The sequence below is a fragment of the Mustela erminea genome, chromosome 7, assembly GCF_009829155.1.
Source record: "Mustela erminea isolate mMusErm1 chromosome 7, mMusErm1.Pri, whole genome shotgun sequence".
Taxonomy (NCBI): domain Eukaryota; kingdom Metazoa; phylum Chordata; class Mammalia; order Carnivora; family Mustelidae; genus Mustela; species Mustela erminea.
In genome coordinates this window covers 205,742-232,559 of record NC_045620.1, presented here as the reverse complement: position 1 = coordinate 232,559, position 26,818 = coordinate 205,742, and the positions used below count along the sequence as shown (strand labels likewise).

Below are 26,818 nucleotides of genomic sequence, written 5' to 3'. Positions count from 1 at the left end.
TTGCATAGTATGTGTGTCTGCTCAGCTCTCAGGCAACCTGGATCTCGGTTTGTGGCAGCCACACTTGGAGAAACACCAGGCTACTGGAGAGTAATCTTAGGTACTAGAGTGGAGAGCTTAAGATTTCTGTGGCTTTCCAGAAAGGGATGGAATTTGGGGGATTATTCTGACCACAAGTGAGGATTACTGTCTTCTTTGAGATGGGTGTAGTAGTCTTGGTTAATGTGTATTAAGTAATTAGGAAGTTCAGTGAAGATGACAAGTGAATATGTAAATCCTCGCAGGCAGGGCTTGTGTCTTGAGAATGTCATTCCACAGATCCATGTTGGGACACACCTGTGCGGATTTAGGCTGGGCTGGTGGGGACAGACTGTAGTGAGCTGGAGGGGGCAGGCCTCCTCTGTCCTTGGGGGCCTGCTCAAGAGGAGACTATTCGAGGTGCTCATGTTTACCTGTGGGGCTCTCAGGTGGGCATCTTGCACTGAACTTTGGTCTAGCAACATTTTTTTAAAAAGATTTTATTTACTTACTTATTTGAGCAAGAGAGCACGTGCAGAAGTGAGGGTTGAGGGGTGGGGCAGAGGGAGAGGGAGAAGCGGACTGCCCGGCGAGCGGGGAGGCCGACAGAGGCCCGGTTCCAGGACTCTGAGATCGTGACCTGAGCCAAAGGCAGACATTTAACTGATTGAGCCATCCAGGGGCCCCTGAGGTTTAGCAGGTTTGTTTATTGCTGTTACCTCAGCTCCCGGAGCGGTGTTTATCTTCTCCAAGCACGCCCTTCGTCCCAGTACGTTCATGTTCCTGGTATTTTCCTTTTACCTCGTGGGAGAAAACGTAAATCTTAATTAGCTGTATAGGTCACAGTAACCCACAGATTTCCTGTGAGTGCCTAGATCTGGTCCTCTATCACCAGAACACAGTAGCTCTCCACCCCTGAAGACCAGTCGCGGGGGTGATGAGACAGCCCGTTAGTTCCGGCACGAGGAGCAGAGAGCTGTCTGGAGAGGCACACAGACTGCTTGGAAGCGGCAGAGGCAGTGACAGGCAGAAAGTCAGATGGGCAGCTGGGGCAGAGGGTCGGTTTTCCGGAATCTTCATAAGGTGGCCCTACCTTTGGAATTTTGTAGAAGTTTAAAGCTATAAATACACTCATGTTCAAATCCAAGTATCTGTATCAGAGTAAGACAGCTTGTTTTTGTTTTAGTGAGTCTCCGCCTGCTTCCATTTGTGGATGACCGAGTAAGTGTGGTTGTGGATGTGCGTCTCGCTGCCTCCGACACAGCTGCTGAGCGTGCGGGGCTGCGCTTCCAGTGATTTAATTACGTGTAATGAAATGACTTTTTCTTAGAATGGATTTCCAGTATCTCTAACGCACGCACACATTTTACTTCCTAGGGAGCAAAGGGAGAAAGAAGAAATTGAGAAATACCGTATGGAACGCCCCAAAATCCAACAGCAGTTCTCAGACCTCAAAGTAGGTGGATGGATAGCATGCACCTAACCTACTCAGCAGAGAATTGGGTAGAATTGATGAGACTTTACTAACTTTGCTTTTTTGGTCTTTATTAAATTCAGATGGCAGAGGAAGGTTCCTGCCTTTGTGTGTCTAACTTTGTGTTACATGTGCAAAGAACAAAGAATGTCCCTTCTCCCTCCGCTGAGAAAAATGAGGCATTTGAACTTACTTTCTTAGTGACTTTAACTCTATTTGTGCATAAAGTTTTCCGCACTGTATCTTCTGGGCTTTGACAGAACAGTTTACATTTGAATGAAGTAGAGCAGATCCAACAAATTGAATTTCGAAGTGAAGTAGATCATTTCTGCATCAAAATTCTTTCTAAACCATGACAGTTTGGAGGTCAGGGGTCAAGGAGAGCATAGTTTTTCTTGTGCATATGAAATTTTGCCAGAGAATAAATGTTTTGGGGGGGCAAATGTTTCCAGAGGAAGTTAGCAGAAGTCACAGAAGAAGAGTGGCTGAGCATTCCTGAGGTCGGCGATGCTAGAAACAAGCGTCAACGGAACCCACGCTATGAGAAGCTGACTCCTGTTCCCGACAGTTTCTTTGCCAAACATTTGCAGACTGGAGAGAACCATACTTCAGTGGATCCCCGACAAACTGTGAGCATCAGAAGAGGAGGCGAATAGGTCTTTAGTTTGGTTAGGTGGGTGGTAGTGGGAGCCATGGGTGGTGGTAGAGTGAGTGTGTCTGTAGTTGAGAAGCTGGGCTGTGTGGAGACTGTGCGGCCCCAGGTCTGTCAGGCTACAATGGAAAGACGGCAGAGTTGATAGGATTCTTCTGCATGAAGATGCAATCCAGTGTTTTTTGTCCTCCGCCCCCGCCCCCAGCAATTTGGAGGTCTTAACACACCCTATCCAGGCGGACTGAACACTCCGTACCCCGGTGGGATGACACCTGGATTGATGACGCCTGGCACCGGTGACCTGGACATGAGGAAGATAGGCCAAGCACGGAACACGCTGATGGACATGAGGCTGAGTCAGGTGGGTCCTGTCACGTGACATCATCCTGCAGAGTAGGACATTTTCTGATTGTAAAACTGATCTTCTGTCAGTGGAAAGTCCATCTTTCCAAGTCCTTTATCACAAGATAGCAGACCTGTGATGATGTCGTTTCTTGTCCCATCGTAAAGATCGGCAGGACCCCGCATGCAGACGGGTGTGTGTGTCCGCCCCAGCTCCTGCATGGGTGCGGTGTGGCCCGTGTGGCACTCCCGCCCCCCTCTTGGGGCTTGAGGACTGTTGCCGCTGACAGAGGGCAGCCTGGCAGGCAGGCTGAGTGAAGGCGCTGAGGACAGGCCGTGGGCCCGCTGTTGCTGAAGCGTAGTCCTTCCGTCCTAGACGCAGAAATCAAGTGCGCGTGTGCGTCCACCGTGGGCTGTCTCTCAGCCAGACGAAAGAGTGAGATCTTGTCATTTATAGCAGTATGGGCGGGCCCAGAAGGTGTTAGAGGGAAACGGTCAGAGAAAGTCAAGTACCATATGACTTGATTGATGAATAAATCCACCAACCGAAAACCAGACTCTGCAACAGAGAGAACAGATGGGTGGTTGCCCAGTGGTGGGGGGGCGGTTGGAAGAGGGTTAGAAAGTACTAACCTCTGCTTACAGAGCCCGTCAGGGAGATGAAAAGGGCAGTGTAGGGAATATGGTCAGCAACGTAATGTGTGGTGACCGCGTTTATGGGGCGAACACTGAGTGATATGTATGAAGCTGTGGAACCATTGTTCATTGTACATTAATTATACTCCAGTAAAAAAACGTTAGGTGCACATAACTTCTGCCTGCACTTGAATGAATAGTTCAGTTCTCTAGAAGACCCTTTCTAATTATGACATGCACACCAGAAGCCATGAAGCCAAAGACTTTAACATTTGCTTCGGATAGGGGTGCCTGGGTGGCTCAGTGTGTTAAGCCGCTGCCTTCAGCTCGGGTCGTGATCTCAGGGTCCTGGGATCGAGTCCTGCATCGGGCTCTCTGCTCAGCGGGGAGCCTGCTTCCCTCTCTTCAACTCCCCCTGCTTGTGTTGTCTTTCTTGTTGTGTCTCTTTCTGTCAAATAAAGAAATAAACTCTTTTTAAAAATAGCTAGGCGGGCACCTGGGGGGCTCAGTGGGTTAAAGTCTCTACCTCAGCTCAGGTCATGGTCCCCGGGTCCTGGGATCGAGTCCCGCATCGGGCTCTCTGCTCAGCGGGGAGCCTGCTTCCTCCTCTCTCTCTGCCTGCCTCTCTGTCTACTTGTGGTCTCTCTCTGTAAAATAAATAAATAAAATCTTTAAAAAAATATTTGTTTTGGATACAAGTTAAAAACTCGTGTGTAGTAGAAAGCCCTGTAAAGTCAGACACACAAACGGGGAAGGAGAGTGCCCGTGCGCTGGACCGCCGGTGCCGGCCTTGTGCGTGGGGCTCTGCTGTGCACGCGAGATGCCTTTGCACACACTTCCGGGATTCCGGGGCTGCTCACTCACACCACTAGGGCATGAAGTGGGTGTGCAGTGGGAGCTTCGTGATGAATTATTTTAAGAAAAGCTTTCCCCTGGACGTGGAAAGGTAGTGTAGTATTCAGCCATTACTGTTTGAGGCAGTGGGAAACTTGTACATTTTAATTGAACTTTTACTCTACTTGAATTTTTTATGGTGAGCAAACATTTTATAATAAAAACGAGTAGCTTGTAAATTTAAAAACTGCATGTTTTTACGTTCCTGGCTGTGTGCTTTGTCAGTTGGAAAGTAGTTCACTGTTTATGGGTATCATGATTTAATCTTTGATAGACTTTTTGGGTTTTTACTTTTTTTGCTATGACAGTATTTTGGTGAACCTCTCGTGATTCTATCATTCAAGTAAACATTGTTATAGTATCTTTAAAGTGGAATTAATGGATTTTTTTTTTTTCACTTAAATACTAAATTGTCTCTTGGCATTTCAGAGTCTGCAAGTGCTGAGTTGAGGGCATCCCTTCTCTTGTCCTCATGGATCTGAGGGCAGACTCCTGTCCCCACCCCTCTAACAAGCAAGCTCAGTTTAGTTTTGGGTTTTGTTAGTGGTGAGGTCGAGCATCTTTCCTAGTATGTTAGTCAGTCTTTGGCAGTTCTGTGACAAGCTTTTTTTTGGTCATTTGCTCTGCCCATTTCCCTCCTAAGTTTGTTTTGATAAAAATTGCCATTTCTTTTGCATGTGTCTTTATAGCTGTTACTCTTCTAGACTTGTTTGTGCAATGTAAAAAAGAACTTCTTCATTTCTTTTAAGATTTTTTTTTAAAGATTTTATTTATTTATTTGACAGAGATCACAAGTAGGCAGAGAGAGAGGAGGAAGCAGGCTCCCCGCTGAGCAGAGAGCCCGACGCGGGGCTCGATCCCAGGACCCTGGGATCATGACCCGAGCCGAAGGCAGAGGCTTAACCCACTGAGTCACCCACGCTCCCCTCTTTTAAGATTTTGTTTGTTTATAACAGAGATGGCGAGGTAGGGAGCACAAGCAGGGGGAGCTGGAGACGGAGAAGCCAGAGGGCTACTGCTCAGTATACCTAGAGCATGTGACTCTTGATCTAAGGGTCCTGAGTTCAAGCCCCATGTTGGGCACAGAAGTTACTTGGGGCGGGGATGGGCGGGAACAGAGCCCAGAAATATGGTCGACTGATCTAGGACAGAAGAGCAAAGGCAACGTGACAGAGCAGGACGGCCTCTTCTGCAAACGGTGCTTTACGTCCCCGTGCAGACTCACACCCTCTGCTGCTCTGGTGACTGAGCCGGCCAGGCGCCCCTTGCTCTCTCCTCTCCCACTGCTGTGTTCGTCTAGTGTTTCAGCGTCACGCACACTGTCTTGGTCTCCGTGGCTCTGCAGTAGGTCTTGACGTCGGGTGGCAGTAGCCCTCTGGCTTTCTGCTGCTCCGGGGTTGCCTTAGCTCCGGCGGGTCTTGGTTTCTCTGTGGAAGCGCTAGAATCAGTTTGTCGCTATCCGCAGAATGGCTTGCTGGCATCTTACTGGGATTGCGTGGGCTCTGCAGATGAAGATGGGGAGAACGGACATCTTCATGATGTGAAGTCTTCCTGTCCGGGAACATGGACCGTCTCTTCATTCATCTGCTGCTTTGATTTCTTTGATCAGAATTTTGGAGATCTCGTGGAGATCCTATGTGTTTGTTAGATTAATACGTAAGCATTTCGTGTTTTTGGTGCTAATGTAAATGATGACGGTGTTTTTAATTTCAGATTCATTTTATTCGTTGTTGGTGTATAAGAAAATGGCTTTTGGGGCACTTGGGTGGCTCAGTGGGTTAAGCCTCTGCCTTTGGCTCAGGTCATGATCTCAGGATCCTGGAATCGAGCCCCAAATTGGGCTCTCTGCTCAGTGGGGAGCCTGCTTCCGCCTTTCTCGCTGCCTGCCTCTCTGCCTGCTTGTGATCTCTGTCTGTCAAATAAATAAATAAAAATTTTTTTAAAAAATGACTTTTCTATATCCACCTTCTGTTCTGTAGCCTTACTAAAATCGTTTTTATGTTGATTCTTCGGGTTTTCTACGTCAACAGTTACCTGCAGACAGAACTTTCTCTTTTCCATCCCAGTCTGTGCCGCTTCCTCCTCTTGTTGCCGTAGGGCCGAGCACTCTCTGCCCGTGTTCGCTTTGTGGGCTTTTTGAAGTTTATTATCGTGGTGATTTTAAGACTCACAGCCGGAGGGAATGGTATAATGAATTGCTGTTTGAAAATCTTTTACTTTATAATTTCTAGGTTTCACTCATTTTAAGTAGACGTATCTTAAGTATTTTTTGTGGGGTCTTTATGATTTCTTCTTTTAAAATACATATCTTGGGGGCGCCTGGGTGGCTCAGTGGGTTAAGCCGCTGCCTTCGGCTCAGGTCATGATCTCAGGGTCCTGGGATCGAGTCCCGCATCGGGCTCTCTGCTCAGCAGGGAGCCTGCTTCCCTCTCTCTATCTCTCTCTGCCTCTCCATCTACTTGTGATTTCTCTCTGTCAAATAAATAAATAAAATCTTTAAAAAAAATAAAAAATAAATAAAATAAAATAAAATACATATCTTGGGACGCCTGGGTGGCTCAGTTGGTTAAGCAGCTGCCTTCGGCTCAGGTCATGATCCCAGCGTCCTGGGATCGAGTCCCACATCGGGCTCCTTGCTCTGCAGGGAGCCTGCTTCTCCCTCTGCCTCTGCCTGCCATTCTGTCTGCCTGTGCTCGCTCTCTCTGACAAATAAATAAAATCTTTAAAAAAAAAAAAAATAAATAAATAAAATAAAATACATATCTTTGTCTTATAGATATGAAATTTGTGATCACAAACTGTTGTCTGAGTTCCGGTTTTCCTACTTTTACAGTGTCTATGTTCACTGGGGATCAGAATTGTGGGCGGGGTTCCGGGGCCTCTGGACACGTGGTTTTGGGCATCTTTGACTCTCTGCAATGCCCTTGGCTTGGCCTGTTTTGTAGGTGTCTGACTCGGTGAGTGGGCAGACTGTGGTCGACCCCAAAGGCTACCTGACGGACTTGAACTCCATGATCCCGACCCACGGAGGGGACATCAAGTGAGTGCTCTGTGGCACCGGTGGGGTTGGGCGGGGCTCGGGTTGCCTAGAATATGTTGGATTTTATTTGAAAGATAAGCAGCCAAAATGGGATGGGGGTACTCTAAGAAATACACAGTGAAGTGGGTTTATCCTGCACTTATCTCTGTGTGCGTTGTGGGTACTGACTGTGTTGTGAATGATAGTCCGAGTCCATGTGCATGCTGAGCTAACCATGTCCTCCACTGTTAACTTCTATCACTTCAACATCAGATCTGATAGTTGCTACGTTGGTGCCTGCATTCTGGGGCTGGGCGCGTCCTCAGCAGTGTGGCGGCCGACCCTGTCTGCTTTCTCGCCCTTTGCAGTGACATCAAGAAGGCACGGCTGCTCCTCAAGTCTGTTCGGGAGACGAACCCTCATCACCCACCAGCCTGGATTGCATCAGCCCGCCTGGAAGAAGTCACCGGGAAGCTGCAAGTAGCGCGAAACCTCATCATGAAGGGGACAGAGATGTGCCCCAAGGTAAGGCCTGAGTTAGAGCATTTTCCTGGAAGGCGGCATAGTGCCAGCCCCTCGAGGGACCCTGGGTGGCTGTAGTAGGCGGGACACCCGTGGGATGTGAACTTACGTAGACTCGCCCGTCTGCCTTTTGGTGTTGGAACTGCAGACAGTACGACAGTCAAGAGGAAAGAGGGAAAAAGCAGGGAAAGGCTTTTCCTGCTTACTTTCACTTAGAGTGAAGGCCCACCTACGATTAGTTTAATGCCAGGATAACCTTAACAAGAAGGCTAAATTGGTCAGCATTTCTGGCCCACCTAATGTAAGAAACGTGAAGATTAATGTAAGTCTTAGGAGACTATTCCAGCACTTTTTTGGGAGGTAGAGTGACTAGATAAGCTTTGAAAAGTGCTCTGATAACCTCTAAAGGCCCCTCTCTGTTGTGCAGCCGGGGGTGCCCTTGGCAGTGGAAGATACCCTCTCCAAATACTTAGGCCAGGACATCGGGCCTCAGTGAGGACTTCCCAGGGCGTTGCACAGCCGTGTGCTGATAGGTTTCTGTTTTGTCATTGGTTGACCTGTCACCCTGAAGCACAGTCTGTGTGCTTCTCTCATGGTGCTGTTGTGTGTCTCCCCGACTTGGGGACACAGAGGTGCTGTAGCCGCGGTGCCAAGTAGTGACATTACCGGGGTCTCTGGTGCAGGTGTACGCGAGGCCAAGCTGGCGGGCTTCGGTGTGATTGTAAACCTGGAAACATGGTCCGACAAGCCCGCCCCGTCCCTGAGGCTCAGTCTCAGCCTCCAGCTTGCACCTCCACTTCCTGTTCCTTTGTTTTGCCTCACAGAGTGAAGATGTCTGGCTGGAAGCAGCCAGGTTGCAGCCCGGGGACACAGCCAAAGCTGTGGTGGCCCAAGCTGTCCGTCACCTCCCACAGTCTGTTAGGATCTACATCAGAGCAGCAGAGCTGGAAACGGACATTCGTGCCAAGAAGCGGGTTCTTCGGAAAGGTGAGCCTCCGTGGGGATGGCGTCAGCAGCAAGTGCCTCTGGGACTGTGGTCCCCAGACATATAGTCCCCAGGACCGTATAGTAGATGGTGCTCTCGAGTTCGTTCTAGAGCAGATGGGGGTGAGAGGGTTGACGAGGAGGAAACCTGTGCAGATGGCATATTCTGCTTGAACTTGGGGTGTGGGTCAGATAAGGTACATCGTGTGGGATTGGGGGCAGTTTCCAGTGAGGGCTCCAGCTCTCATTTGTAAGTTGTGTGTTTGAGTAAAACGTTAGAGGGGTATGACATCTGGCCATGCGCGTGTTATCACACGCGGTTTCTTTGTTGGACAGAGGCCAGGCGGAGTCCCCCTTGCGTGTGACCCTGACCGTGTGTGCTTGTGTGCATTCGTTCAAGCGTGTGTTTCTCTCCTGGGTCTGGTTTCCTGATTGCAGCCCTATATCCCATTAAATACTCAGAGCCAGTCTCTTAAAATGCGGCCAGGAACAGAAAGTTAGCACTGTCTTGGTTTATAGAAATCATCTTATATTGGGTCACCTGGATGGCTCGGTCAGTTGGGCATCCAACTTCTGGTTTTGACTCAGGTCATGATCTCGTGATCGTGGGGTCCAGCCCTGCCGTGCGTGGGGGTCTGCCTCAGATTCGTTCTTCCTCTCTGTCCCTCTCTGTTTCCTCTCTCCCGCCTTCTCTCTCTCTCGAGTAGGTAAATTAATAAAATCTTAAAAGGAAACGAAATCAACTTCTCTTTTTTCAGTCAGAAAAATAGTTCTTTAATGACAAACACATTAAATTCTGGGTAATTAGCATTATTTATTTAGGAAAGCTCTCCTGAGTCTCGCCTGCCACAGTCTCATGATGAATGGTCAGCATGTCTTTGGGGCCATGCCTTTTTCACCACCAGATTACCTGGGTTCACGTCCAGCTGGCTTCACATTTGGAGAGGGGAGTGGGCTCGGAGGGGGGCTGCGAGCAGTGTTGAGTGATGACTTTTCCAGGACGTCCCAGATCTCTGGGGCAGTGGCTGTCCTGGCTCTGTTTCCCTTAGAGAACCGTGTTGAGGTAGAAAGAACCCTGAGTCCCCAAGCCAGCCTCTGTCCCTGCCCCTGTCCTTAGAGTACTTCTAGAAACAGCATTCTTTTTTCAGGTGCCTGGGGCAAAGCCAGGTGCTGCCTCATTTAGTGCTTCACTTAGTTCTTGGTGAAAACAGCTACTTCCAGCAGTGACTTACGACGCCCTGCCAGCCCTTAGTCGCTGGCATGTGAGCTCCGGGTCTCAGTTGGATGCTGCTGACATCTTAGTCCTTTGTTGGGAGAACTTGAGCTTGGGATGCTAGTTTGACACCTGAAGAGGCCGAGTGACCTTGAGCAGGAAACCTGACCTCTGAGCTGCGGTGTCCTTACCTGTAATGGCACACATGGACCTGTGGCTGGGCCATTGGCTGCTTCCTGTCAGTTCACCTCACCACAATAAGGCACGAAGCTCTGTGTTACTCTGTAATTAATACAGTCCTCTAAAAGGGAGGTTATTTTACCTCCAAACCCCGTATTGTGGTGTGCAAAGCACAGCAGCCTCCAGCAGCTATTGGTGTTGGGTCACCGTGAGCACACAGCACCTGAGTGTCCTCCCTGCCGGGGGGTGGGGGTGGGGGGGCTGGAGGTCGTGGCTGAGCCCCTCCTCTGCTGGCAGGTAGATCTGGTTCAGACTGGTCCTTCCCATCTGGGCTGCCCCTTCCGCACCAGTGCGTGGACCCTGTCCAGGTAGCCTTGCAACACAGTAGCTGCCTCCCGAAAGCCTCTGGGTCGGCGCTGGGCATGAGCTGGGTCGGCGCTGGGTCGGCCAGCAGCACCGGGCTGTACCTTCGGTGCTGGGATTGCCAAGGGGTCACCAGCACAGGAGTTCCCACTGTTTCCGGAAAAGTGGAGACACAGGTTCCTTGGTGTCATACCCATCTCCGGGTGCAGTTAGTGACTCTGTAAGTTCCGTCCCACGGGCATGTTCTGTACCCTGGAGGCTGAATTCCGGAGTTCACTTCCACTAATAACCCCGTGTTCGCAGAGAAGGAAGGTGGAGGCGAAGTCGGGAACATGCGTCTGCAGAAGCAGCAGGACATGGGCAGTCCTGAGCCCTCGTTTCTCTGGCCGTTCCTGGGCCGGCGGTTAGCACCTTCTGCTAGCCCCGACCTGATCAGGGCTCTGTCCGTGGACCGGGGCTCAGACTGTTGTTCCCGCACGGGCTCTGTCCTCAGTGCTCTTGCTTTCTTGGGCTGCTGCACTGTGTGAACTAACCCTTAGGAGTGGGAATCTGGAGCCAGTGCTTGGGACTCTCTGGGCTCTCGTCCCCCAGGACACTGTGGCAGCTCAGCCTCAGAGAGTCCAGACCCCGCTCTCCAGCCAGGGCCGGTGCACTGGCGTCAGAAGACGGAGAGGCGGGCGCCTGCCTCTGCGTTCAGTGTGGCACCGCCGGGGCTCTGCGCCGCGGGGGGCGAATCTTCCGTGGGAGGAGGCCGCCTGACAGCAGAGCTCCCAGGTGTTGAGGCGGGAACCAGCTCTCCCACTGGGTTCTGCTGTGTGACCTGGGGAGCGCTTGGGTGTCACTGCTTTTTCCCCGACTTGTGTGAACCACCACTGTAGGGTTTGGTTTTGTTTTGGCGTCCTGTAAGGTCGAGGCCCGTTGCTTCAGGGTGTTTCTCCCGGCGGTGTTCTGACTGCTCAGTGCTGTCCTACTGTTCTGCTAGGCCTTGGCTCCACATGATGGGGCTGTGTAAGGCCAGGCCCTCCGATGACCGGAAGCCTTTGCTGCACATCTTCTGTGTGAGGAAAGTTTCTTGAACACATGATGGGGGTGTGGTGCTGGCTAAGGTCTGTAGGCAGGGAAGGCGCCAACCCAGGAAGAGCTGGGCCCTGCCCCTCCAGGTGGAATGGGTCCAGGATATCAGCCTAGTCCGGGGACTGACTAGGGAACAATTCTCTGGGCAGGGACTTGGCTCAGCGGCATCATCGGGTCACCCTTGGGAGGATTCCATGAACCCCGAGTGGCCCTTGTGATCCTGCTCCGTGTGCACAGCCCCATGGCGCGGGTGGGGGCCCCGTGTGCCCTGAGGCCCGGCAGCTGCTGGGGCCGGAGAGGGAGGCTTGGCGTATCACATCCTGGCTTCATCCAGGTGTCCTCGGAGGCCCTGTTCTGTCCCTAATTTCATGCGAGAAACTTTGTGGGTACGCAGGCTCTGCGCTATTAGATCTCAGGTCTGTCTTCCACACGCCTGGCCCTTGCGCTTTTGAGAAACAGGAGCCCTTTGGGGTCTGCCTTAGAGCTGCTCTGGCTTCCTGATGGTGACCCAAGCTGTGCTGCTCTCTGTCCGCCCACCCCCGCCAGGGGCTCACTAGGGGCCTGGCCTCGTTCTCCCTAATGCTCACGTTGCGGAGCTCTGTGTTTATCTGCCTTTTGGGGCTTTTTGGTGAATTGTGTGTGAAGAAAGGGCTCTGTTGCTTAAACCAAGGTTTGGAAGTTTCTGGATTGCAGAAAGTGGTAGCTTTTCTGGGTGTCTGTCCCCTTCCCTGGTGTTCCTCCATATGCTGGCTGCCTCTGGGCCACCAAGGGAGTCCACCTGCCGCAGAGCCAAGCCGTGAGGCTTGGCTGCCATCAGCATGATGTCACCACACAGGGCACCTCGGGGGCCGCGAAGGAGCTGGTGCCCAGCCAGCCCTCCGATGCACGCCACCCTGGAGAGATGCATATCCCAGGGACACTTCTGTTTTCTTTTCCTGTGATTTCTACACACTCCCACACAACCTGCCTGGCCCTTCACGTGAAGGGGGTTGCCTTCTTGTGGTTGCGTGGCTTTGTTTTGTGACGTTGAGTTTCAAGCCTGAGTGGGAGCAGAGACATTGCACAGCCCCTGTGTCACCTCCTGTCGCCTGCTGTGCCTCTGCCTCAGTTACGATTCAGGGTGTTCCGCCTCGGTCTTGGTTGTGTCTGCCCCACATGTCGTATAAAGGGCAGGTGGACAACCTGGCCTGGTGCCAAGGAAGGGGTCTTCTGACCCTGCTGGCCGGAGTGTCCTCTGGGACTTGAGCGTCCTGCGTCTGCTTCTGCTTTTCTGTGACCTGGTTTCTTGTCGGACCTTTCCCAGCCCTTGAACATGTTCCAAACTCCGTCCGCTTGTGGAAGGCGGCCGTTGAGCTCGAGGAGCCCGAAGATGCTAGAATCATGCTCAGCCGCGCCGTGGAGTGCTGCCCCACCAGCGTGGAGGTGAGTCTGCGGGCCTTGCCCGAGTCCGAGTGCGGCGTCCACAGTGGCATCAGCGGAGCACTGAACTGTGATTTCTGGTCCCGTGAGGCAGCGGGAAGTCACAGGAGGCCACCGTGAAACACAGCTGCCCAGCACAGTGACCGGCTGGCTTTGGCCCGTCGCGCTTCTGGTGGACGTGCAGAATGGAAGCTTAGCCTCTCTCGGGCCACTCCAGAGCTCTCTGTGCGGGGCAGTCTTTTTCAGGGGCCAGTCCCACGTCAGCTCAGAGTTTGTAAGTGGGACCTGAACAGTGGAGGTGAATAGGAAATACCGATCGATCTTTCTCTTAGCCCAGCATGAGCTTGGCTCGTTGCCTCAAAGCTGGTTGGATTTCTTTCATTTTTTCTTTTCTTTTTTTTTTTAATTTTTAAATTTTATTTATTTATTTTTAAGATTTTATTTATTTGGGGCTCCTGGGTGGCTCAGTGGGTTAAAGCCTCTGCCTTTGGCTCAGGTCATGATCCCAGGGTCCTGGGATCGAGCCCCATGTCGGGCTCTCTGCTCTGCAGGGAGCTTGCTTCCTCTCTCTGCCTGCCTCTCTGCCTGCTTGTGATCTCTGTCAAATAAATAAATAAAATCTTTTAAAAAAAGAGAGAGATTTTATTTATTTATTTGACAGAGAGAGATCACAAGTAGGCAGAGAGGCAGGTAGAGAGAGAGGAGGAGGCAGGCTCCCCGCTGAGCAGAGAGCCCAATGGGGGACTCGATCCCAGGACCCTGAGATCATACCCTGAGCCGAAGGCAGAGGCTTAACCCACTGAGCCCCCCGGGCGCCCCTGGTTGGATTTCTTTAGTTTCAAACATTCAGGTTCACGACATTCTGTGCAGCGATTTTTAGAGTTGGTTTTATGATATCCATTATGTCCTTAATTATCCTCAGAGGTATTGTGAAATTCTCCAAGCAAAATTAATCTTTATTCATGTAAAAGTGAATAGAGCCCATACACATTTTTGGTGATGAGACGTTGCAGAATCAACAGCTAGGGAGTTCAACCCCAGAAGGCTGAACACCCGTGTGTCCTTGTGAAGTCAGCAGTCGCGTCCTGCTTCTGCTCTGTCCAGCACCTGGAGTGGGTCTGCCGTGCTGTGTACGGGTAACCAACTGGTGTCTGAAACGTGTGACTGAGAATCTGTCAACGTCTCGTGTTCACCAGAGTCACTAAGTCAGAAACATAGCGAACAGTTACCAGAGCAGTGAAAATGTGGTACGCATTTGTGGATTCTGTTGAAAGGATCCACGAGAGCTGTTAGAAAGGGGCACCCGGGTGGTTCAGTCGGTTAACCGTCCGACTCTTGGTTTCAGCTCAGGTCATGATTTCAGGGTCACGAGATCGAGCCCCACGTTGGGCTCTGTGCTCAGCGGGGAGTCTGCTGAGGTTTTCCCTTCTCCTTCTGCCCCTCCCGCCCCACTTTCTTTCTTGCTGCTCTCAAGTAAGTAAGATCTAAAAGAAAGGGAAGGAAGGAAGGATTTTGTGGAAGTGCTGTGGGCCAGTGGTCGGCTCACCATTTGACCTGGCGGTTGTGCTGAGTACTGTCCTCTCATTTGCTGGTGTTCCGTCCACACAGCTCTGGCTAGCTCTGGCGAGGCTAGAGACCTATGAGAACGCCCGCAAGGTCTTGAATAAGGCCCGTGAGAACATCCCTACCGACCGCCACATCTGGATCACAGCCGCCAAGCTGGAGGAAGCCAACGGGAACACGCAGATGGTAGAGAAGATCATTGACCGAGCCATCACCTCTCTGCGGGCCAACGGCGTGGAGATCAACCGTGAGCAGTGGATCCAGGTGAGGTCAGCAGGTGGGGGTCCCCACTGCGAGCAGGTGTCCTGGTGTCTGCTTTGAAAATGCACGTTGGGGTCTCTCCTAGGGTAGGGGCTGCTGGATAGCACCTGAGGGTTTGCATGCTGGGGAAGCAGGCATGTGTGGCTTTTCCTTATGTGAGCATGACCTTGGTTTTGGTAGAGTTGGCACTTTGATTACATCTTGGGGTTGGATGCTCTAAAGAATTTTCTGTGTATGGGCACTGGGGAGTAGTACCACTTTGCGAGTAGAAATAATTCAATGTAAGGAGAACGATAGGCCCGTGGCTAGTGCAGTGTCTGGGGATCTTCCGGTCCAGCCTCCAGGACAGGTGACCTTTCCTACCTTCCACTTGCACCCTGTGAGCTCTCTGGGCCTGGGCCCCCCGTCTCCTGGGGGGGCCCTGCCTGAAGTATAGTCCGCCGAGGGCAAAGTGCTTCTTCACAGTGATCTGCTCCCTTCCACCATGAAGGGCCCTACAGAGCAAGGCTCCTTGCTTCACCTACTGCCCCTTGGCCCTGGGAGGATGGTCTCAGGCCTCCTGCACCCCGCCACACATCGGATTACCATTCTCGGAACAGCCCCCAAGCCGAACTGTTCCCACTGGGGGCAGGAGGGCCTCAAGTGGTGCTGCTGTATTCCTGGGGTCCCTTTGGATCAGAGCCCCTACTCTTTCCTCTTTCTTTTATGGGTATTAAGCCACTTGGCCCCTTTCTGTGTTTAGGCAATTTTTTTTTTTTTAATCCTGAATGCAAGGCCTTGCATGTTCCTCTAAAATTTAATCATTGAGATTCAGCCCCTTGATGTGTTTGGTGTTTTTAGCCACGTGGTTATGCGTGGTTACCCGTGGTTACGTGTGGTTACGCGTGGTTATGGTTTTGATGCCTCCTCCCTTTGTGCAGACCCACCTGTCCAGCCAGTGTCTTCTTTCTTCTGCTGAGACTGGTGCTTCTTGCCCTGCAGGTCCGATGGTAGATTCTTCCAGCTCTTACGAGGTCATCTTTGTTTTTGAAAGATATTTCCCCTGGGTATAGAATTTAGGTTGACGTTCCTTTTTCCGGAGTGCTTCAGAGGTACACCTCTGCCGTCTTCTCCTCTCTGTTATTTCCCGGAAGAACTCCCTCATCTTGGGGCGCCTGGGGGGCTCAGTCAGTGAAGCGTCTGCCTTTGGCTCCCGTCATGATCTCAGGGTCCTGGAATTGAGCCCCGCATCGGGCTCCCTGCTCAGCGGGGAGCCTGCTTCTCCCTCTGCCTGCCACTCGCCCTGCTTGTGTTCCTTTTTGTCAAATAAATAAATAAAATCTTTTTTTGTTCTTTAAGATTTTATTTGTTTATTTGACAGAGATCACAAGTAGGCAGAGAGGCAGGCAGAGAGAGAGAGAGGGAAGCAGGCCCCCCGCTGAGCAGAGAGCCTGATGCGGGACTCGATCCCAGGACCCTGAGATCACGACCCGAGCCGAAGGCAGAGGCTTTAACCCACTGAGCCACCCAGGCGCCCCTGTAAGTGGAATTTTAATGTCATTTTTAGGTAGTTCATTGTTGGTGTATGGATTTACAGTCACTTTCTGAATATTGAGCTTATATTTTATAACCTTGATGAAATTTAAATCATAATAGATTTCATGAATTCTCTAGGATTTTCTATATACAAGGTGATGCCATCTGCCTATATAATCTCACTTCTTCCTGCCTGCGCACCCCCCCCCGCCCCCACCCCTGCGATTCTGAATGCCTTTTTGTTTCTTGTCTAATTGTCTTGGGTTAGAACCTCTGGTGAAGTGTTGACCTCAGGTGGGGACAGCCAACATCTTTGTCTCCTTCCTGATCTTAGGAGGAAGTATCTAGGTTCTCTAGTTGAATACCGTGTTGGTTCTGGAGCTCATTGATGCTCTGGTCATGTTTTAAAGACTAATTCTTTTTCCTCACCATTTTATTTTGGATCACTTCTGTGGGTTTGTTCTCAAAGTGTGAGCTGCTGTTCATCTTGTTTAGGGGGGTTTCCACCTCAGATCTTGTCTTTTTCATTTTTAGGAATTTAATTTTGGTCTTTCAAAAATGTCTCTCCCAGGGCGCCTGGGTGGCTCAGTCAGCTGAGTGTCCAACTCTTGGTTTCAGCTCAGGTGATGATCTCAGGGTCCTGGGATCAAGCCCCACCTCGGGCTCTGTGCTCAGCGCGGGAGTCTGCCTGATTTTCCCTCTCCCTTTGCCCCTCCTCCCACTTGGGCTCTCTCACTCATGTTCTCTCTTTCTAAAAATAACAAATCCTTTAAAAAACCTGTTTCTCATTTTTAACATGAAATGTTAGATTTTTTTGCTGCTTCTGCTTGATGTTTTGAGCACATGGAATGCAGTGATCTCAGCTGTTTCAGTGCCCTTGTCTCCGAACGCTTGACACCTCTGTCAGGCTGGGATCGATTCTGTTGGATACATCTCCTTTCATTCCAAGTTGCGTTTTCTTGTTTCTTTGCGTGACTGGTGATCTTTGATTTGTTGCCAGACATGGTGAATTTTCCCTTGGTGGGTGCTAGGCATCTTGGCACCCTGTAAATGCCCTAGACTCCTCTGTTGGAGTGCAGCTGTGTTTCTGGACCTTTGACCCTTTGGCTTTTGCTTCGGAGCTTTTCTGGTTTGAGCCCCAGCAGTAGTGGGTTTGGGACAGTCAGGGATAGTCGGCCAATGGAGGTCTGTGCACTCTCTGTGCACTCTGCCCAGTGACCTGTTTCTCCTGGGGGTTTCCGGTCTGGCTGGTGGAAACAGGCCCTGTTCCTGGTTCCGTGTGATCTCCGAGGGTTGCGCTGATCCTCTGGGGTTCTTTCCAAGCACTCATGCTGTGTTGGCGCTCCGTGAACGCTCCCGGGCGGCCCTCTGCAGAGCCCCGCGCCAGTGTCCTCCCCTGCGCCTCCTCCCTGGTGCTTGGTCCTGTGCACTGGTTGCTCCTTGCGCTTCTGGGGCTGGGCTCTGCCTCCTCCACCGGCGCTGCCTGGGTTCCCCTCCCTGCACGGTGGCCTGGATGGCCTCTGGGCTGTGTGCTGGAGCCACAGGGGCTCCTCTGGTCTGTTCCTGGGTCTCAGCCCTCACACCCCTTTGCTACCCACATCCAGTGTCTCAGCGACCCCCATTTCATGATATTGTCTGGGGCGGTGGTTGTCTCAGGAGCAGGGAGTTCCAGCTGGGTCAGCAGAGTCTCCGGTCCTCTGAGGGCTTTTGGAGGCTGATGGTGCCCCTGCCAGGGTGTGCCGCTCCAGCTCTCTGAGGCCTTCTCGGTCTCCCTTGAGCCCTGGGAACTGTGTTGCACAGGGTAGAGCTGAGAGTCCTGTGTTCCCAGAGATGCCCACCTGTCAGTTCCCGGTCCTAGCCCCCTTTCAGGGGTGTGTTTGCTTGGCCACAGCACGTCCATTTCTTCTGCCATCTGTGTTTCCATGTGGCCAGGACGGGCGATTACAAGAGGTGACCATGGCTGTCCCTCCCCCGCTGGCTCTCAGACCGGCCTCCTGCAAACCCTTCGTTAGTGACCATGGCTGTCCCTCCCCCTGCTGGCTCTCAGACCGGCCTCCTGCAAACCCTTCATTAGTGACCATGACTGTCCCTCCCCCCTGCTGGCTCTCAGACCGGCCTCCTGCAAACCCTTCATTAGTGACCATGACTGTCCCTCCCCCCTGCTGGCTCTCAGACCGGCCTCCTGCAAACCCTTCGTTAGGACACAGCCAGTGCAGTAAACAGCAGCATGAGCTGGAATTTTTTTTTAAACTTTGTCAGATTTCATGTTTTGCTTCTACTTGCTTCTACTGAAATGTGATGAAAAGGGTCTGTCTGAACGTAGGATGGTTTTACTTCAGTCATTTTAAGGTCAGTACTCACTTCAGCGTGTGCTGTCCTGCCGAGTATGTGGCTCTCAGGTGTTTCAGGTCCTGAGCAAGCCCCCGTTTACCGCGCACCATGGTGTGCCGGACTCTGCTGAATGCATTGCCCCTTGCCTTCGTGCTTCCCGTTGCCTGTTGTGTGTGGAGCCCAGCCCAGGCCCACCACCCTGCTGCGGCCAGGAGCCTCCCCGGCAGCTCCGGTCCAGCCCGCCTGCGCCCTCCAGCCGTGTCTGTGTGTTGTCCTTTTGTCCAGAGGCGCGTCTCCTTCTGCCTCCTCTGCTCCTCTCCTCCTCTCGTAGCCTAAATCTCCTGGTAGTTTGGCCCTCAGCCCCCTTTTGAGACTTTTCTGTGCTTGCTCCTGTGGTGGTCTCCTCTTCCCGCATTGTCAGGAGCACGACTTCCACGCCAGGATCCCCCACATGTGGACTGTGCTCTGGGCGCTCCCCCTGTTCTGGATCACTCCCCTGCTGCCCTGCGTCCCCCCGGAACATGGGACGATACCGCAGCCTGGGGTGTCTGGGATGCATCCCCTTCTTCGCCCACAAACTCTGCCAGTCCCGGCCGAGGTCACCGTGGTGAGCAGTTTGCGTTGGCCTTCCCGTCTGTCCCTGGTCCGGGTACTGCTTGTCACCCGCTGCGGCCGTCCTCGGCCAGGCACAGCCTCCTCTGGACGTGGCGGTGATTCCCGAGGCCCATCCCTGCTGATGCTGCACACCACAGTCAGGGCCGTCCTTTTATTTTTTAATTTTTTCCGAAGATCTTATTTGTTTGGGAGGGAGAGAGGACACCAGCATCCAAGGAGCGGGGCCGAGGCGGAGGCGGAGCCCCCGCTGAGCAGGGAGCTCGGGGCGGGACTCGATCCTAGGACCTCGGGGTCGGGACCGAGCCGAAGACAGTCCCCCAACCAGCTGAGTCACCCAGGCGCCCCTGGGGCGGTCCTTTTAAAATAAGATTGATCATGTGACTCATTCCCCAGTTTAAAAGTCGCTGGGTGCCTTCCTGCCGCTGCAGTAGAACCCAGAGCTCTTGTTGTGGCCTGCGGGCCTGGGGTTGGGGCTCGGGGCCATCGCCCCACTAACGTGCCACAAGGCTGCCTTGCTCACTACTGGCCTGTCCATGCCTCTCCTCAGGTCTTTGCCGCTGGCTCTGCTCTCTGCTTGAGGCCGTAGGGCCCCAGGGACCTCCAGGTGGGGCTTCTGTGGCCCCTTTCACATGGAGGTCTGACCACGGTCACCTCTGGGTCAGCACGTCCAGCATGTCTCCTGCACCGTTTCCCTGACCATGTATCGTAAATCTCTTGTCAGGAGGTAGAAGAGGGTGGTTTCTACCCTTTCCTGTTGCAAAGAGTGCTATGAAAGTGTCCCGCTATGGAGGCCGTTTTGCACATATGGAAACATATTTTTAAGAGGAATTACTTAAAGTGGCATTGCTAGGTCAATGTATATACTTTTTTTTTTTTTTTTTTGACGATTTTATTTATTCATTTGACAGAGTGAGAGATCACAAGTAGGCAGAGGGAGAGGGGGGAAGCAGGCTCCCTGCCCAGCAGAGAGCCCGTTGCAGGGCTCAGTCCCAGGACCCTGGGATCATGACCTGAGCCAAAGGCAGAGGCTTAACCCACTGAGCTGCCCAGGTGCACCTGTACTACTTACTTTGATGGCGAACATGAAATTGCCCTCTGGGGGCTGTCCACGTGCACTCCTCAGTCGTGTGGGAGTGTCTGTGTCCCCACCTCAGCCATACATGTGTTGGCATGCGTTTTTGTGTTGCTGATGTGATGTGTATAAAATGGTACTTAAGAAAAATAGGGGGACGCCTGGGTGGCTCAGTGGGTTAAGCCTCTGCCTTTGGCTCAGGTCATGGTCTCAGGGTCCTGGGATCGAGTCCCGCATCGGGTTCTCTGCTCAGCGGGGAGCCTGCTTCCTCCTGTCTCTCTCTGCCTGCCTCTCTGCCTACTTGTGATCTCTCTCTGTCAAATAAATAAATAAAATCTTTAAAAAAAAAAAAAAAGAAAGAAAAAAGAAAAGAAAAATAAGAGGGGTGCCTAGGTGGCTTCCCCCTCTCTCTGCCTGCCTCTCTGCCTTCTTGTGATTTCTGTCTATCAGATAAATAAATAAAATCTAAAAAAAAAAAAAAAATAAGAACAGCTTCTTCTCTCATGTTTAAAAGTCACTTATAGTTTTATTTCCTGGAGAACTGTGTGTTTCATGTCCTTTGCCTGATTGCATTTTGGTCCTTCCCTGGCTGATGTACAAGAGGCTTCAGTGACATTTCTGCGTCTCAGCCGTAGACCCACGGCTGTGCTGTCTGCACATCCTGAGACCTGCTTCCCAAAGTCCAGTCCTGGGGCCACCCGCCCGCCTGCCTGATGGGTCCCTCTGGGTTTCTCTCTTAGCGTCCGTGTGCCAGGCTCTCCCCCACACACCCCGTCTGTTCTGGTTAGACCGTTTCTTTCTTTTGTCCATTTTGAATCCTGAGTTCAGACCAGCAGACACAAATGTTAGTGAGCTCGTCTTGATTCCTCTTCCTTGGGAAGTTTCTTTTCTTTGTAAGAACCTGCCAGCCCCCGAGCCATCCGCTACGGTACTTCGTATACAGTAGGTGCTCACGTAATGTTTGTTGAGCAGATAGAGGAGCTTTGGCAAGTCCTCAGGTATTTGTCTGGCGCTTATCTGCTGGGTGGCGGGGGCGGGTACGCGGTGACTGAGCAGACCCTGGTGGCTGGGCTGTGGCAGGGTCCGGCAGGCATCGGAGCCTTGTGCGCACCTGCCCGCCCGCACTGCGGAGGCCCTCTGGGTCCTCAGCCCGCAGGACTAGCACACCCCCTAGTCCTCGTCGGGCACCCGTGGCTCTGGGCTACAGCTCTGTGTCCCTCTGTCAGGATGCCGAGGAGTGTGACAAGGCCGGGAGTGTGGCCACCTGCCAGGCCGTCATGCGTGCTGTGATCGGCATCGGGATTGAGGAGGAAGACCGGAAGCACACGTGGATGGAAGATGCTGACAGCGTGAGTCCGGCTCCCGGCCGGGGCCGTGTGCGGGGCGCGGGCCGCCGGCAGTGCTTCTGAGCTGCTGACGTTTGAGTGTAGCTGCGGCTCTAGGAATGAGTTTTCTCTTCACCCGGCTCTGCCTGGGAGCCACTCTTCGCACACCTCCGACGTGCAGCGGTCTGGGCGGGCAGACGCTGTGCCGCGAAGAGCTGGTGTGGAGCGGGAGCCCGCAGAGCTCTCACCGCTATCTCCCGTCCCCTGCGCCGTGGCTTCTGTTGTAGACTGCAGTTCGGAGGACAGTTGGCATAAGGAACTCTTGCCTGCTTTGAGATTCTTTCCTTAGAATAGGCTTCCAGAGAAGAGAGCATGGGGTCAAAATCAATATACATTTTAGGTACTTCGTAGGTGCCTCCTTAGCGCAGTAGACAGCGCGTCAGTCTCACAGGTACTTCGTGCCTTAATTGTGGCCTCCTTATTTTTTACCCTGTTACTTTGAAATAATTTTAGATTTACAGGGAAGTCACGAAACTGTCTGAAGAATTCTTACATGCCCTTCACGCAGACTCCCCCACATTTGACCACTTTGCCTCGTCTGCCTTCTCCAGCCATACTCACACACCCACATCTCCCGAGTATGTGAGAGCGTGCTGCAGAGGCCGTGGCCCCTTTCCTCTAAGTCCTTCAGTGTGTGCTAGAGGATGTTTTCTCACACAGTCTCAGCACAACTGGCAGAATCGAAATCACGTGGGTATCGTACAGTTAAGTAGTTTGCAGACCTTCTCCAAATGTCATCCATCGCCCTCCTGGGCGTCCTGTTAGCAGAAGGAAAGGCCCCGCTGTGCTGTGGCATGGTAGCTGCCCAGGGGGATGCCGTCAGGCCTCCAAGGCCCGATACCTGCAGGGGGCTCTGGTCTGCCTTTGTTTCTCATGAGACTGGCTTTTGTCGGGACAGGCCAGTGACGCCGTGGAGTGCCCCTGATTCAGGTCTCCGTGACGTTTCCGCACTGTGGGGTTGAGGCTTGCATCTCGGCAGGACTTTGGGTCCTCCTGGCCGTGTTGGAAGGTTAGGTGCCCCTTCAGCGCCAGCCAGCTCAAGTGGCGTCTGTCAGATTTCTGCACTGGAAGGGTGCTCTTCTTGTCCTTTGTAATTAATAGGTGCTTTGTGGGGAGACACTCTGAGACTAAACTTCCTGTTTCTTGTCAGACTTTGACCTACTAGTTTGTAGGTCCGTTAATGAGGTTTTCGTCCTGTATTAGTTACTACTGTGGTATTTGCCAAGCGGTGCTTTTCTAAGTAGTGTGTCTTCTACGTAGTGCTAGTGTTTATCCGTTGGAATTCTACAGTCAGGAAGAGCTTTCCTCTGTTCCAGGTTCACTGGGTATTTGCTCCCTTACGTTAGCAGAGACGAAGGATCCCGGCTCCGTTCTGCGGCTTTGCCCTGCCTGCTGGCCTCCCCTGTGTGGAGCCCACCTAACCGCCTCTCGAAGGCTATGCGTGCCTTGACCCCGAGCACAGGGGCCGGCCGCGACGTCCTTTTCTGGGGCCTGTGACCGACGTACGGACTTGTGCGCAGTGAATACACTCTTGGTTCTTTAGCGAGTGCAAGACACAGGCCAACGATGATTTTTAAATGCTTCTCACGATGGAACAGTCAAGACGCAAAGTAGAAAGAATCCCATAACACACACGTTCAGTCTGTGCATTGGAGGAAAACCCTGAACGGTGCAAGAGAGTCCCAGTCCCTGGTGGTTGAGCTCCTTTTTATCCTGCGTGTGGCGTTAAACGCTCCACTTCCTTTGATTTTCCGTGTTGTCATTGACAGCATCAGAGGCCCAGGGAGTCCGGGGTGGGGGGCGTCGCCCTGCGGATGTCGGACTGTGAGAGCAGAAGCCCACGAGCCGCTGCAGACTTCTCTTTGTTGGCTCTTGCTTGTGTCCCGGAGCGAGCACAGCTGTCACAGGGCCGCGGGCTTCCAGAGGGAGAGTGGAGTCTCTGTGTTCGAAGCTCCGAGCGTTTTCCTGGTACTCCACCCCTCGGGGACTGGCCCAGGTCACCCACACCCAAGACCCTGGGCAGGTTGTCACGTGATCCTGGCGCCTGGACTAACAGCCTTCAGGATCTTGGTCAGAAGCCACAGGGAGGGGTGTAGACCCGTCTGTGTGGGGTCTCACCCTCACTTTTCCAGGCGCTGCTGGTCAGGACATGCCCGAGACAGGGCCCTTCCTGGTTTCTGTGGTGGTTGAGTCAGATTGAGGCCATGTGGCCAAGGAGCAACCCGGTCTGAACAAGGAGGTCTTAGCTGTGTCCCTGCTCTTTGAGTCCTCCACACCCATTTCCACGCTGGCGGTCTTTGAGCAGCAGGAGGCCTGCTTGCGGCTCTCGGCGAGGACGCAGCTGTCCATCTGGGTGGTGGCCTCAGGGGCTGCCTGTCTGGGTCTGTCTGTGCCATTCTGATGATCACTGTTGCAAAACTTTGTTTCTGACGTGCTTCCTAGTGGCTTTTCGCTTACCTCAAGGTACAAAACCCCTTTCAGTACGAGAGTGCTTCCTGCGTGTGCACCGCGTGGGAGAGCCGCGTGCTGGCCTGTCTCCTGTGTGAGGCTCCGCGACCCCAGCTGTCAGCCTGTCCCAGCGGTGTCCCTGGGTTGTGACCATCTAGAGACGTGATCACCACAGATAGTGCCTGGTTCGTGTGTTGCTTGATGCTTACCAGGGAATAAAGTCATTCTTGAGTGACACGTGTTTATGGTAGGTCTGCTTGAGTGGATGGGTTCGTTCTTTTTTAAGCTGCGTTTTTTTTTTTTTTTAAACAGTTTGTTTACTTATTTGACAGTGCCACAGGGAGAGAGGGAACACAAGCAGGGGGAGTGGGAGAGGGAGAAGCAGGCTCCCACTGAGCCAGGCAGCCCAATGTGGGGCTCACGATTAGGACCTGAGCCGAAGGCAGATGCTTAACCCACTGAGCCCCCCAGGCGCCCCTGTGCTGCATTTTTTATTGTGTTAAAATACACGTGTCCTGGGGCACCTGGGGGGCTCAGTCAGACGTCTGCCTTCGGCTCAGGTCCTGATCCCAGGGTCCTGGGACCCGAGTCCAACATCGGGCTCCCTGCTTCTCCCACACCCTCTGTCCCACCACCCCACTCATTTGCTCTCTCTCCCAAATAGATAAACAAAATCTTAAAAAAAAAAAAGTACACCTCCCCTCAGAGTTGCCTTTCCAGCCCCCCGGCCGCGTGTGGCTCGGGGGCTCCAGAGGGCTATGGAGCAGCCGGAACCCGCGGCCGCTCGTGCTCCCGTATGTGGGCGCTTGCTCTGTCTCTGTGACCGCCCGTGTTACAGGTTGCTCAGGAGTGTATCTTGTGTCACGGAAGCGCTGTGCTACACCTCGTTTTGGCGAAGGAGCCCGTGTGTGTGGTCTGTGGTCACACAGCTGGCCTCCCCCGCTGGCGGCTGGTGCTGCTGTCCCCCCGCAGCAGCTCCCACGGTGGCCGTGGGTGTTTCCCGTGCCCATCTTCCCGGGCGTCCTTCTCCCGGACCGGGTTTCTTGTTGGTCCTCCCGTGCTGTGACTTCGAGCAGATGCCATAGGGCCTCCTGCTCGGATGCCTGTGCTGGGCTGGCCTCTCTCACGCCCGTCTCTCCGCCCTAGTGTGTGGCCCACAACGCGCTGGAGTGCGCACGAGCCATCTACGCCTACGCCCTGCAGGTGTTCCCCAGCAAGAAGAGCGTGTGGCTGCGGGCTGCGTACTTCGAGAAGAACCACGGCACCAGGTACACGGTGGGGCCCCCGGTGCGGGCGGGCCCTCCACCCCTGCGCGCCCACGGAGCTTCTGACCCCGGCTGGGGCCGACGTAACCCTCACGTCCCCAGAGGCGGACGAGGGCCTCCCTCTGTGATCCGGTTCTCTGTGGGGAGGGCTGGAGGCCTCTGCGGCCCTGGAGGCTGGGCCCTTCTGTGGCCCCTTCTGTGATAGGGTCCTCACTGCTGTGTAGCTGAGAGTCTGAGCCACCGAGGGTGTCTCTCCATGGCCGTGCCTGCCGCCAAGCTGGTGGGTGCCTGGCGGCCAGGGGGTGCCTGGGACAAGGCAGGGGCCCGAAGCCCCTTGTCTGCGCCAGCACCGGCTCCAGCAGTGTGGGCGGCATGGCGTCTGCGCCCAGGCAGGCATGGTTTTCATTTAAAGCTGTGCTGACTGGGGGTTTGGGCTTGTTTTGTGCTCTGAGGAGGTCCTTGACAGTTTTCTCTAATTGTATTCTTTAATTGAAAAAAGCTTTGGGTCCGCCTTATTGGCCGTAGCTGCCGATTAAATTAGGTGTTGCAATTTCTGGTGTTCAGGGGTGCCTCTCTGGGGCACCAGGCCCCTGTCGCTGTGTGCACCCTCTGCCCTCTGCAGCTCTTCCCTGAGCTCGGGTGCTTCGCGGGGGGCAGGCCTCGCTGATTTCTGCAGGCTTCTGCTGGGAGCCCACCGAGGCCCCCGCTTTTTCCTTTCCTGGCGTTGCCGAATCTCAGTCTGCTCAGGGTGTCTGTCCCTGGGGTGTCGCTGAGGCGCCTGTCTCCTCCCCACTCCCACCATCTGCTTGGGTGGTTGGGAATTAACTTGTCTGGGGATGCGTTGAGATGACTCCTGGCTCACCCCTGTGCAAGTTCACCTGGGACACGGCAGGTCCGAGCAGGACCTCTCCTGGCTCTGTGGTCTGTGGGTGTGTGCCTCCCCGCACTGCTTCCCTTGGTCCTGGGCTCAGGGCACTTCCTCGCCGCCCCCGGCACCCTTCCCATCCGGTGGACTCCCGGAACGGAATGGCGCGAGGCGGCGGAGCGCTCCCAGTCTGTGGGCCTGGTTCTGGTGTTGTCTGGGAAGCACGGTGTCCTCCGCGGGCTTCACTCCACACAGAGCGAGTCCGTCCTCTTACCCTCGAGGCCCCAGCGGCCACCAGTGCCGGCGCTGCAGCAAAGGGCCGGCGGCTCTGTGAGCGCCGGGGGCTTCGCACCGGGTAGCCGGGCTGGCGTCGTCTCGCTCGGCAGTGACCGAAGGAACTGCTTTCCGGTCAGACAGTTTCTTTGGACGCCGAAGAGAGGGTTCGGGGTCATAATCTTTATCGGCGGATCTGTGGTTACAGATGAAAAGAGGTCTCCTGTCACCCGGACCGTGAAGTCACCCTTCTCCTCAGGACACCCGACCATAAAAGGGCCCCCGAGAAGTCCCTCCATCGGGCTTTGCCCTGTAACAATGCCTTGCTTTGTAGCACCCTCTTGAGTAGTTACTTTGAGAGCCTTTATGGAGAGAAAAGATCTCCCCACCCTCTCGCCGTCGTAAAACCCGGTGAATCATTGACCGCGCCGAACT

General features: G+C 53.4%; 1 protein-coding gene across 2 annotated transcripts in view; it reads left to right on the top strand.

Moving 5' to 3' along the window:
• Positions 1-26,818, top strand: part of PRPF6 (pre-mRNA processing factor 6) — a 40,192-nt gene that overhangs the window by 4,845 nt on the left and 8,529 nt on the right. The window contains exons 4-13 of one of the 2 annotated variants that reach the window (XM_032353499.1): positions 1,396-1,474; positions 1,945-2,121; positions 2,350-2,505; positions 6,962-7,056; positions 7,404-7,560; positions 8,382-8,544; positions 12,675-12,793; positions 14,399-14,617; positions 21,374-21,496; positions 25,127-25,248. In XM_032353499.1, the coding sequence (XP_032209390.1) occupies positions 1,396-1,474; positions 1,945-2,121; positions 2,350-2,505; positions 6,962-7,056; positions 7,404-7,560; positions 8,382-8,544; positions 12,675-12,793; positions 14,399-14,617; positions 21,374-21,496; positions 25,127-25,248 (1,410 nt within the window). The remainder of the gene's footprint in view (positions 1-1,395; positions 1,475-1,944; positions 2,122-2,349; positions 2,506-6,961; positions 7,057-7,403; positions 7,561-8,381; positions 8,545-12,674; positions 12,794-14,398; positions 14,618-21,373; positions 21,497-25,126; positions 25,249-26,818) is intronic. The other variant, XM_032353500.1, reaches the window with a different exon arrangement.